The sequence below is a fragment of the Nicrophorus vespilloides genome, unplaced genomic scaffold (assembly GCF_001412225.1).
Source record: "Nicrophorus vespilloides isolate i.1.1-1 unplaced genomic scaffold, Nicve_v1.0, whole genome shotgun sequence".
Classification (NCBI taxonomy): Eukaryota; Metazoa; Arthropoda; class Insecta; order Coleoptera; family Silphidae; genus Nicrophorus; species Nicrophorus vespilloides.
Window position 1 is genome coordinate 16,523 of NW_017100101.1, and position 14,028 is coordinate 30,550.

The 14,028-nt window shown below is 30.2% G+C and overlaps 1 protein-coding gene across 6 annotated transcripts in view; it reads left to right on the forward strand.

The window, feature by feature from the left end:
* LOC108568066 (fibronectin type-III domain-containing protein 3A) overlaps positions 1–14,028 on the forward strand; it is a 44,483-nt gene that overhangs the window by 1,614 nt on the left and 28,841 nt on the right. For 2 of the 6 annotated variants that reach the window (XM_017928960.1, XM_017928966.1), the window contains exon 1: positions 12,239–12,656. The exons of 2 other annotated variants lie outside the window; for them this stretch is intronic. Coding sequence is in view for 1 of the 4 variants with exons in the window: in XM_017928959.1 (XP_017784448.1) it covers positions 3,080–3,506 (427 nt within the window). In the remaining 3 variants the exon portion in view is untranslated. Of the gene's footprint in view, positions 1–3,060; positions 3,507–12,238; positions 12,657–14,028 lie in introns of those variants that run through there. 2 more of the 6 variants (XM_017928959.1, XM_017928963.1) reach the window with 2 other exon arrangements.

A 14,028-nucleotide genomic window follows, 5' to 3' on the forward strand; every position in this document is an offset into this window, starting at 1 on the left:
AACATACACAAATATGAGGCAATTTTAATATTTTTGGAATTATTTCAAAATAGATAGATTTTATAATTTGAATTTAAACATGGGAGTAAGAATTTCTAACATGTTGATAGAAATTCTTATTCCCAGTTTATAACTTCGTTTGAATAAGTACCGTGTACTAAGTTAAAATATTTTATGGCTAGGTTAACATATAGATTATAATAACGTAAAGAAAAGTTTAGGTTATTATATGGTTACATTGTTAGTTTTTTCTATAGTTATATTAGGTTAGGTTTACATTGGATTATAATATTTTAAACTATTTTCTGAACCCAACATTTAATATTTAAAAAATATTATATTTGTTCATAAAATATTATAGATTTAGTAAGAAATGTATAAAATATGTTATTTATGGCTTTGTTTTTATCTATATAATAAACTGTTCACTGTTTCTTATTTCATGTATAACATACATAAATTTAAATATTATTGGAATAATTTTAAAATTGTTATTTTATAATTATTTTAAATTGTTGTTACTATTAATAGCTGTAAAAAGTAACAAAAATATTAATTGAAAATATTAAACTAATAGAAGGTTATATTAGGTTACTAAGATTTACTTAGTAAAAGTGGAATTCTAGTTTTTATGAATTATTGAAAATTGTTTATGACTTCCTTTGAATAAGTACCGTATAATATAATAATCTAAAGTACTATTACTTTAGGTTATTATAACCTAACCGTAAAATATCCACATAAAATTCGTAATTTTAAGGTTACATTAGGTTAGGTTACATCAGCCTGAGGTCAAATTAGATTAGATTAATTATAGTTTCTCGCATTACCGGATCCACGATACGTAAAATTGGTCAACGTAGACAATGTTGTTTTTTTTTTCGTTGTTGAAACGAAAGCAGCTGGAAATAACAACCAAACTTCAATAACAAACTCATTTTACTAATAACATTGTAACATAAATCCATTCGTCGGAGATAAATAAATGAATAAATTGAAAAGCATAAGCACTTTTCGCTTCGAACAACAAGATGGATGCAGTTTCCCTTCCTTTATTTTTACTTACTTTTCATTTGTTTTTCCTAACATTTCATTTATTATTTTGTTTTCTTTATTTTTATGTTGTTTTTTTTTTAATTTTCATTAGAACTTAATAAAACAATTCAACAAAGTAAATAAATAAACGATTCGAGTCAATTATCAACGAGAAAATTGCTTTTTAATTCAAATGAACATGTTTGTGAATCGTATTTGCTCGATGTTGCTGATGATAATAATATTAGTAACTATTTTTTTGTTCTCGGGTTTCATTTGTTTGTCAAAGCCAATTGCTATAAAATGAAATGTAAAACTGAAGTGCTTTTTCAAATAGCGTTGTTTTGATTTCACTTTGATTTTTTTTGTTGTGTTTGTTTTTGTTTTCTCGTCCATCGAAACGGAATTCGGGTTTCCAATAATAATTATTGACAATCATATGTATCGAGATTGCGTTTCGCTGAGCTTCTTTTTTTCTTCTTCTTTTTTTATTTTTGTTGTTATTTTTTTGCATCGGAGCCGTAGTTTTGCATCGCTGAAATACGGACATTAAAGTCGCTTATTATCATCAAACCGTGTTATTACGAACTTTCGAAGCAATTATATTAAATTATCGTTCGATGTGTGTGTTTGTGCATGTGGGTATAAATCGAGAGAGCGCCGTCGAGACACAAACAACCTTGGTTCCTTGACTCTTTTTTTTGTTCGTTTGTTTGTAATTCTCCTCATGCTGCTGCTGCAGTCATACTGTCCATATTATTTTTTGTTCTCTCTTTGATTGCTGCATAATCCATTACATCTCGTTCCTCTAATAACGATTTCACCGAAACCATGATTCGGGTCGATTCCAACCGTTGATGGCATTTAAAGATCTTGAATATCAGATCAAATGTTTTGTATTTTATATTAATATAATAAATGTAGAAACGACTGCAGAAATAATATACATAATTACATATGTTTTTAAATGTAAATAAATTTGATATAAAAAAAAATGAAGATTTTTAGCGGTTTGATTCACGTTATCAGCAACAATGCGGTTTATATTATTATAATATTTAATATGATCTCAGAAGCTAAGATTAACTTTGTAATGCTTTGTTGTTATCTAACTGAATAAATGAATATCACTTACTTAGATTATATTTAAAATCTTTTCATATTTTTATAAACTCAAGTTTAATTTTATTTCTTTTAATTAAACATCGAAATTATATAAAATATTATTGTTTGAGCAATCACCACAAAATGTTGATAATTATTTAAAACTAGTTTTTCTTGAAATATTGTATAATCAATGATTTTTTTATCATTTGAAAAGTTATAAAAATAAATAAGTTTTATAGATCAATAGTCCTATTACTTTCATATAAGTCTTTATTCATTTTGATTTTAATATTAGAATTAACTTGAATCAACTGCAAATTTGTAAATAGTGAAGAATTACTGAATTCTGCATACTTAGAATGATATTTGGAACTGCACCTTGCGGAACTCGGTGTTAATGATATTGCGTTTGATCAAAAAGAGGCTTTCATTTAATGAACCTTAAAACTGTTGATAATTTTGAGTATTTACTCGAAAACAGCATTTCTCAGCCTATGGATCGCCACCCAAATTTGCAATAGTTCCCGAAATGACAGCTGTCACCATATGTCAAATGACGAACTGGTGAAATATGTTAGGTATTGGGTCGCAATACATATAGGTTAGGTTGTGCAGTGAAAAGGTTCAGAAACGCTGCTGTAAAATAATTTAGTTCTTTGAATTTGTGGTGTATTATTTGGTACATCTATATCGGTTTATAATAAAATTGATGAATTCCAGTTCCCCTGGGCAGTGCTATAGGCCTGATGAACGGGTTTTTCTCTTAAAAATTGAAATTATTTAAAAGATAATCTGAATTGAAGATAGTTTATTTGTGGAGTGTAAAGTAGTGTACGAAATTTATCGACCACCTGATGATCGTCCTCTGCGAACTCCTCGAAATGCACTCATTCTCTTCTCTCTCATTTTTTGTTGTAGGTGAAAGAAACTAGTATTAATGGTTAAAGTGAAGGAAGAGACGGCAATGAACGATGCCCAGAAGCCGTCGTCGGGGTTGATGGTGGCGGCAGCAGCTGCGGCGGCTGCGATGGCACCCGCTTATCTTCCGACGAGGTGCGGCAAGCCTCCAAGTCATCACCATTTCCATCCCTTTCCATCGCACCACTTCCACTACCATTGCTCGTACCACACTCCCGCCGCCCCCTTCGATCCGCAAAGTGCTGAGACTGCTGCCGTCCCCGCGCGTTTTACCTTCGGACCCGGGTTCGAACCCCAAAGACCGACCGCATTCGGTCCCACGGCGCCCGCGACCCAACCGCTGAACGGCACCGCGACGCCGCCCCCCAAGTACGTGGTGCACTTCCACGTGAATCCCGGCGTCACTGTCAACGTGCAGATCGGCGATTACGTCGAGATTTTGCGAGGTAAGTCGACCACTTCACCCTCATCCATTTAATAAAAATATATCATCTTCATTTACAAGATTTTTATTAAAATCAACTTTTCTATATTCCAAATTGTCCAGGAAAACCTTATTTCCAGACATGCAAAACTTGAATAATTGTTGAATGCATTGAAAACATCGCAGCTCCATCTATCGACGATATAATATTTAAACGTAATCGCGCCGTGTAATATTATCCGAGCGGGAAAACTGGATAATCTGTCTTTTGCCTTTTTCCGCTCATTGTGCTGCCACTCATGACGTAAACTCCCATGGGTTCACATGCGGTTTTAATATAAAATCTGCAATTAGCTAATTGTCTATACACATATATACCTACACATACTTGCATGTAGTGTATAGTGTTGTATGCGCGTTGTGCTCTGAGCAAGAAATGAAAGCTCTCGCCTCAATTAGTGTTGCGCAACGTCAAAAGCGAAACTCGTCTATAACGAGATTCTTAATTTAAGAAAGAAGAGAAAAAAACGATCCTTTAAAAATCAAGTAATATACGATGCAGGAACAAAAGCGCATAGGTGATTTGTTTCGTTTCGTTTTTTGTATTTTATGCACAAGCCGCTTTTGATCACTGCACAGAACATTAACTAAAATCATTTTAAGCACGTTTATTATTATTTTTTAAATTTAATTTTGTTTATTTTCGTGAATTGGAAATAGAGAATCTATCAACGATCTGAGAGTAATGTGTTTACAATATGTACATATTACGTTCCGCTTTGATGATCCGTTGAGGATCAACGTTTTCCCACTCATTTTTCTGCTTCCTGGTATTTATTTTAAACATATACACATATTCCGTAATATATTCATAAATATCATCTATCTTTATCCTTCTTTTTTTATTGATTTAGTTTATAAATAAAATCGGTATTTTCCTTTTATTCTTCTAAATACATTCTCAATTTCATCATTTAACTATATTATTAATAAGTTTGAGCATTTCAACAGATTTTTAACTTTGTCGAACTGAAAAAATATGACTGCTTTGATGTTAATTTTGAATTTTAATAGTTTGAAACGTGAAAGTTGCAAATTGGAAAATAAATGTTGCAAGAATTTTAATAGAAATGTCAAAGTTTGTTATTTGAATAATAGATTTTCGAACAAATGCAAACAAAGAAATGACAACAATGTGAGTATTAGACAACTGTTAAATATCAAAATTACAAAAAAATCTGTCACATACTTCGGTGTGACTGTGTTTCTATCAAATTTGACTTTTCTGGATTTTCGTCGTTCTGGAATATCTTTTTTTGTTCTTTTGCGGTACGTGCATTTTGCGTGCAGTGAAAGCGGCCGCAGCGGCGGCAGCAACAACGACCCGACTGTGCAAGACATTTCGTTCGGCCGCTAAATGTCAAGGAGGTTTTGAAAATAAGGAACAAACGGACGCAAAACCGCGACAGTTCGCATGGTGCAAATAAAAGAAGAAATAATAATGAAATGAAAAAAAAATGGGGGCGTTTCGATTGGCGGATATTACACTCTGTCAGATTGGCGGGAGATTCGAAATCGGAGCTTTTGCGAATCGAGGGCGGTCGAGTGCATTCTTGCAAGTCGCAGGTCCGTTAATAATAATCATTGTAACGATGCTGATGATGATGATTATTTTTAGCATTATGAAAGAAGGTTTGTGATTGAAACGGTTTCGCTCGGCAGTAAGCGCTTCAATCCAGTTCTTTTGTTTCTATATATTTGCTTCTTTCATGTGTTTTTGCCCATCAATCAGGGAGCGCAGAGAAGTGAAGAGAAGGAGGGTGTTCTAGGGAAAACCGAAGAAAATTAATAACAGCGAGAAAGACAAAACCCGGCGAATGCAATGATATCGAGTCTCTTTCTCTTTCTCGAATCCTCTCTTCCTGCTTTCACTTTTACCCAACGAATATCTCGCCGTTGTCCGGCCGATATAGTTCAACGAGAAACGTTCACCCCGAAAACTCAACTTTCAGTGCATTTCATATATCTATCTATACATTTATGTTTATTACAATTATTATTTGTTGTTATTATCTTATTTCTCTCCATCGTTATTTTTCACCCAAATCTTCCATTTTCATCATTCCCTTCTTTCAAACCACTTCTGCCAATGAACGCAACGAATTCGAACGTCATATTTCTGTGTAGGAAGCCGGAAACGCGACTCTGAGATCAGCAGCATCCGGCGAACGAACGAGAATTGTTCGATTTTATTTCACTTCCATTTTATTTATTTCTATATTTTATTTTCTAAATTCTTTGTTCCTCCTCATTATTACCACATTTCGCATTACGCAACTATAATATTTGTTTTCATTTTCATTTGTATATTTGTTTGTTTTTTTTTTTCGATTTCCCAATGTAACGAGAAAAATCATTAATGCCATGTGATTCATGGTGTTTTGATTTTGGTGCACGGTTTATGTAATAACGGGATTTCGCATGAGCAAACTATTTAGCGAACACATTTGCTCTTTCTCATTGAACGAACAAACAAATTTGACGAAAATAAAACGGTTTACAAACTGTGTTAGAAAGTTTAGGTTTCAAAGTTAAATATACCGCTATTCTCATATTCAATAATTTTTTAATTTATTATTGACACATTTTTTTTTCTTGATTTGTGTTAAAAACTATATATATTTAGATTTGTATATTTTAAATGAAAATTTATGGTAAATTGTGATTTCAAATATAATCTACTTATATAATATAAATCAACTGAAGGTGGAGAAATCCATCAGTCTACTTATAAGTTTTTAAATTAGTCTTATAAATAGTTTATATTTTTTATTTTAAATCTCTTCAAAATTGATGATGACTAAGTCGCTTATGACTGATGCTGTGTCTCTTTGTTTTTGAAACAATTTATTGAGTCAGTCAGTCATGAGTCAATAGATTTAGTTTATTATCATTTATAATTTGTCATTAATTGTTTTTCTTTATTTCTGATTTGTATTTATAACATAAGCGATTCTAAAGAAATAATATTGTTTTCCTTGGTATATATAAATTATGTTTTTTTAATACATTTATTGGAATATTTTTTTTTTGTTTATGACTAACATTATGAAATGTTAAATATTTCAGGATATAATATGTTATCCATATTACATAACGGTCAAATTAAAATTGACATTACCTTTTTAGAAAATTAATGGCGACAAAACATAATAGTAAAACTTCTTTTATAACATTTTTTTTAAAAACATTTTTATTCGTCTAATATTCCAGAAAAAAATCAATGATTTTTAATACATAACTGTCATATGACAATTGACATAACCTTTATAGAAAATTAATGGTTTTATTAGACTTTTTTTTAAACTTTACTTTTACATAATATTTTACACAAGTTTCTTCACATACTACACATTAATCAACGGTCAAATTTCCAAGGACAAAATTTGCTGATATTACACTAGTTTTTTTTACTTGACTATTATATGAAATTTGACATAACCTTAATTAAAAGTTAATGATGTCAAAAGAATATGGAAACGCTTATATTATGACCACAAGTATTATTAGTTGATTTATTACACTATAAAAGTGAATACAATTCTGATGGTTAGTTTTTAATTATAAACAGGATAAGCGAATTGAGGAGATGCAATTGGTTTTAATTGATACAAAAACAACTGAAACTAGAAAACATAATCAAATTCGTTTTTATCGCGAAATCTATTTATATCTCTAAGACAAAGAGCAAAATGTTAAGTCGATTCCAGAGAAGTATGGTCTTGGAAATACCGGTAAATCGGTCTGAATGCAAAATACCATCTAGCCTTCGCGATTTAAAAGAGAAGAAGAATGAGAATAAGTAAAAAAGAAAACAGAGAGAAGCGAACGAGAAACAAAACGCGAAGTAAAGGTAAGGTTGAAAAGGCGACGACGACCGAAAGTCGAAAGACTCGTTTCGTATTTTATGCATATATAAAGTCAATTAGCTTTAATTCCCGGAATGAGGCAGCCTCCGTTTGCGTTTTACTTGTGTTCGTGCTGAAATATAAAATGGGAACATCGGGGAAAACCGCGTTGCTTGTTGTTGTTGCCATCGAAACCGAAATGTGTATAAATGGTAATAATAATAAAAGTGAAACTGTCACCAAGGATGATGCGATCGTTTGCATATCAAATACATATATATCGTAATACATGAACAATTGATTACTCAATTGTATTTTGTTTCGTTTTTTTTTGTTTTGTTTGGCTGTTGTCGATTGAAGGAGAATGAAAACGTAGAACAAAAAGAAGAGCATGAAAGAGTCGTACTAGGAAATAGGATATGCAGAGTTCGTCACCAATTTCAAGTCAAGCGTCGATGTGTAATGCGAAAAATATACATTGCATGCATGTGTATACGTTTGAAGAAGAAAATAAAATAAGTAGCAGAAGACAGAAACAATGTATAATGTACACACACATATACGTTCATTAATAAATAATAAAAAAAAGTCCGAGAGTGGTGATTCATTGTGGCCTAGGCTGTTTCGGTGTTACGTACGCCGGGCACGTAATTTTGCTTCTCGCGACGAAAATGCGTACGCTCTGGAAGTACTGGAAAATTGGAAAATGCGCGGCCTAGACGATGACTAATTCGACGTAAATGTGTGGAATCGTCCACATTCTTCCGCTAAATACGATGAGCTAGCGCGTTCTTTGCATTTAAAAAGAATGAAATAAAAAAGGCATTTCGAACAAAATTCACATCGATTTCTTTCACATACTTCACGAGCATTCTATCTTTCCGACAAACAAATATTCGTTTTAACATCTACACATTTGCATCCTTCCTTCAACTAAATGTAAACTTGGCACAACTCGTTTCTTTTTTCGATTATTTATATTATATTTAATTTATTTTCAACATTTTCTTATACATAAATCTAGTTAGAATCATGCATCTAGTTAGAATCTTCTTTTATTTTAAATTATTTTATTAAATCTAATCTCAATTTATTTAACTTAATTACCTAACTTAACCTTAGGTTACCTAACCTAACCTTAGGTTACCTAACCTAAATTTATAAAATGTCAAAAATGTATGACACTTGAGATTGAATACATCGAAAGAACACAAAAGTTAAAACAATATAACTAAAAAATGAGCAAAACAAATTCCATCTATTTTTTTTATTTGCGAAACTGAAATAAAATAGAAACTGCAATTTGACATTGAAATAATAACAAAACACAACAATTTGCTATAATCGATAGACATTAATAGCTATTCGTGCTATTCTCTCTTTTTCAGATGATTTATTTAAAAAAAAATATATATATATATATAGAAAAATTTATTATCGATGTTTTGATTGGTTCGAAATTTATAGATTGTAAATATTGTAATTTACGTTTTCCACGTATCCCATGGTTTCCTGAAATAATCTCCTGCGGTTTATATTCCGGCGAGATTTACATTGTGCATTTCCATCTGTTTTTTTTAAGTTTTTTTATCGAACATTCAATTTTAACATTGAAAGACAACATTATTAGTGTTTTTTACCGTTCATTTTTAATAATAGCATTTATCTAAATCTTATTAAAAGTAATAGAAAAATCAATGATAACTTATACTATAAATTTTAAAAAAAGGTGTAGAAAAAGAAAGCAATTAAATATAAAGTATAATTTATTATTTTGTCAAAATAATTAGAGACAACTGAAAAGCTCTAGTTTTAAGTATTTTTTTTGCTATTGTTTTGTGACAAAATTGATTATAAATACATTTTTATTGTTTTATAAAACATTTGAAAATGTTAACAAAAAAGGATTTCAAATGTTTCTAATCAACTTTTTCACAATACTTTAATTGTGAAAAAGTTGACAACATTTGAAAACTTTTATTTTTGTTAATATTTTGTGAAACATTTGAAAATCTCTAGTCTGAAGTATTATTTTCTCCATTTTTTAGAAGCCGGATAAATTATTCATTCGCAATGCAAATAATGTTGCAACAATGTTGAAAACTTTCTCGTTATTCATTAATATTTGTTTTATCTAAATGTGCGTACGCGTTTTATTTGTTTGTGTCGTGTCGATAAATAAGCAATGAATTGAAAATATGAAATTGTAACGAGTCCGTGTCGATTTGAAGTGGAATAAAAGGGAAAATCTGGGGGCGCATCGATGCGGGTCGAGACCGACGACCTCTAATTGGAGCTGACATTCCAAAACCAGAAGACATACACACGCACCGTCATATATACATAAACACACACACGAGCACAGACAAACGTACGAACCGCATGCATCACAATTCATGCAATTCATTTGCAACTGTTCACTGTGCGCGAAAAGAGATTCCAAACGCAATAATTCGAGTACGAGAGCTGAAATGAAATTATGCACATTTGAACGAACGACACTTTTCAGTTTAGTTTCCCCATTTTGCGCAAATTGCCAGCCATTTGCACATTTCTACACACTTTTCTTCCAATATTCTTATTTTTATCAGTGAGCTTATTAAACAAGGGTAAAACCATAAAACTGTATCTCGTTAAAACAAAGCAACAGTAAAAACAAAACGACAATAAAAAACAGTAATCAATTAACCATTTTTTTTAAATCAACAACGATTCTGATAATCAACGTTTTTTGTCATTTGTCCTTTCGTATAATCATTTTATATTCAATTGTGTTTAAGATTAATAATTTTACTGTATACTAAATAACATTTGATAACAATTTTTTTTTTCGAATGAGATGAACATTATCAAAATAGGTTAAAACAAATGTTAATATGAAAAAAGGGAAAAAACACGAATTGTAGAAACAGTGGAGATCGTTGCACCAAGTATTCTAATGATAAATGTATCCTCGTAAAACAAGATGAACACGAAACTATGTTTTATTTATATCTAAGTAGGTTTACCACAATTTACATAACTGCAAATTGTGGTTCACGTGATTTGCTGTGAAGTTATTGCAGCTGGTAATACGTGTGTATCTTTCATAAAAAAGTTTTAAAATTATTATATTACTCTCACTGAATCTTCTGGCAAACGTATAGCAAACATTTTTGCAGTAGTCATTTTTTTTTAAATTTATTTATGAAATAATAAATGTAAAAAAAATGATATACCAAATATTCTGTATACGATCTTGGTTTCAAACAGTTCGGAATTGTCGAAAGTTTTATATAAAAATTGAAATGATTGGTTTGTGGCATTTCATAACAAATTAATTCATAAAACATTAAAAATAAAACTTATATTTAGCAACATTTTTGTATTTTCATTATTGAATCGTGATGAAACAATTATATAATACAAAGAAAAGTAACAGATCAAAGTACAAAATTGCAGATATTAAAACAAAACAGCTGTTTATGACAAATACAAACGTAAAATTTAATAAAACTTACATTGATAACATTTTTTTATTTCCACCATTGATTAAGCGATTATTTTCTTAGTTTAATAAAATAATTGCGACTGTTTCTTTTAAAATTATAATTGACGTAGGTTGCTTTGTAAAATAATAATAATAAAAAATGAGTTCTGCATTATAACTTATTTTTTATTATTATTATTTTACAAAGCAATCTATCTGCAGACATAAAAAAAAAGAAAAACAGATAACAAGCTCTATTTCTGGATTAATTAATGAAAAACAATAAAAATATATGTTAGAGATTGATCCAGCGACCAAACTGCACAGAATGCATAATTAAAATTCATATACACAAAAGTGACCTTTCTAGATACAAAAATGACGTCTAAACTAATTCATTCAATTATTTAATTCAATAAATTAATTAATTATTAAATTGTTTTAAATTTAATATTATTAACGTATTTATTGTTAAATTTCTCATTAAATCTAGAACTTTATATTAATGTTACATTAGACAATTCAGTCAGTTTTGTTTTTTACAAAAAAAAAAGTGAATGCAAAATTTGCGTTATGCACAAAAGTGACGTTTCATAAAATAACATGTATAATTTCTATTAAATTGAAACAAATAATAAACAAAATTAACTATTTTCTATTGAACTAAGATAATTAGTCTGTTGTTTTTTAATCTTCCAGGGAAAATGTTATTGCAAAACTTGGGTTAGTGCAAAAGTGACATTTAATTTTACAAAATGCAGGAATGTTGAAACTAAACAATCAATTGATTACGTAAATGATAATCATGCGTAAAATTGATAATTAAATAATATTGTAAAATTAAAACTGTGACTTTTACAATAATTGTTAATTTTGTTTTATGACACTTATGACAGTTCATGAAAGTAATAACTTGTTGATGTCTAATATTGCACAAAGGTAACTTAACGGTAGTTTACATTATTATTTGTTACAACTAAAATTTATTGCTCACATGAAACAAACAAAAAAAACATATAGAATTAAATTATATTTTCACCTTTGGTTTTATTTCCAAAAAAAAAATAAACGATTTGTGATGGTACAAAATGATTGCGTTTGACAATAACAAACAAACATATTTGTTAATTGAAATTTGCGAGAGATGTTTTTTGATCTTCACAATTTACCACCGGAAAGCGCGTACACCAAAAGTTCGGGTGGTTCACCGTTGCTACCAATCCACATAGAATCTCCATCATACAAGGAGAGTGTTATTGTCTGGCCTGAAATGCATTAAATTCCAGACATTCCTCGCCGCCGAGCGTCGTCTTTCGAGCTCTTCCGTACGTTTCGAGCAAACTGTCGACTCTCCGACTGTTCCGACACGTCGCCAGAGCTGCCTGCCTGCGCCCAGTCCGCACCGAACCGTGCACCAGTTTGTGTCCAAGATAAAAAGAAATAAAAAACGACCACCCACGGTAACGTCCTCCATCTCCGAAACAAAATTAACCATATTTTTTATATATCAAAAATTTGTTATTCGTATAGAGAAGAGGAGTCGGTGAATACGGAAGAGTTTCTAGTTTATTTATTGTGAGAACCGAAATAATTTTATTAAAAAGGAGTATAAGCGCGCGCGAGCGAAACGAACAATTTTTTACTTTACATTTTTTCTTTTTCGAATGCGAAAAGTGTGCTGTTTCTCAGGAGGATCGTAAAGTGTCTCTCCTTCAAATTGGTATTTATTTAGATGTGATTTACACTTGCATCTATACTTATACATTCCCTTCCTCTAAACTACGTTTTACATCAAGTGAGTAGCAAACGTCGTTTATAATATTTAACCAGGCAATTTGAGGATTCATATAGTGCTCTTAAATTTCTATGTTTATTTGTTTATATCTCTTCATTTCCATTCGTTGAAATTTCTTTTTCGCTATCTCAGCATCTTCGTTCTCTAACGCTCTTTCTATTAATCTATTCTGTTCATCTCTCTATTCCTTTCTTGTGACTTGGCGGTCGTTGCCCACACGCATCAATGCAAATCAAGGAACGCCTAGAAGCTTCTTACATTTGTTTATTCAAGTTTTGCGGAATTCCCCATCGCCTTTAATTTAAAATATATATATATGTTTGACTCTCATCCCAAGCGTTCAAAGTCGATACAACCTTTTCCTTCCTCTCCGCGTTTTTCCTCTCTTCGTAAGATATTCCGGTTGTGTTTGCGCTGAAGAATACTTTCGAAACATGTTGTTATCATCTACTAACTTCAACCAACTCTTTCATTCCGTCTCTTCCCAGTAAAATTCACAAACACATCTGAATCAGAGTTTCCATAACCGAAAACATATTAAAACACATTTGACATGTATTTATTATTTTAAACAAAAGTTAAGCAACGTCCAAATAATTTAACTCTATTAAGTAAATTTCTAATGTATAAATTTATACAATTCTTATAATAAGAACAAATTTGTAGATGTAATGTTTCAAAAACATACTTCAGAAAACAAAATTTTTGTTTCAATTTATTTTTTTCAAATACAAAATATTTTAAGAAAAAAAAATTACTGAAAATGGAATGCGTTTTGATTTGGAATACTTACTAATTTCATTCTTATTTTTTCATTTCCTAATCATATTTTTAGTTTTATGAAATAAACATCTTCATGCTGCATAATCTTTCTGTGTCAAGATAGTTTTGCTTTCAGGAATCTTTACTGACCCAAGAAGCATAACAAAAAAATTTAGATATCATGTTTCTACGATTCGCGCTATTTTATTTATTTCTTCAAGAATAAGAAAAAACGATTTATCAATGGTTTTCTATTTACTGCATGTGTTTAAACGGAATGATATAGTAATTTTAATTATTAACAACACATATTTCATAAGTACAAATTTATGTACTTGACATCATTCAAATACTAAATTTGTAGTTAATTAAAATTTTGTATTTGAAATTAATTTGTTTCATTTTTTTGTGTTCAAAGTAAATGTGAACTTGAAATTGATGTTTTTTACATACACGATTCATACAATTCGTATATTTTAAGTCGAAGGATAATTAATGCAAACGTTTTAACATTCTTTGCATACAAATTTCTTGTATTTACTCTAAAACGTACCTAATTTTGTACAAATTTTGATACTATCTTATTTTACCTGAACTGTTGATTTTATTT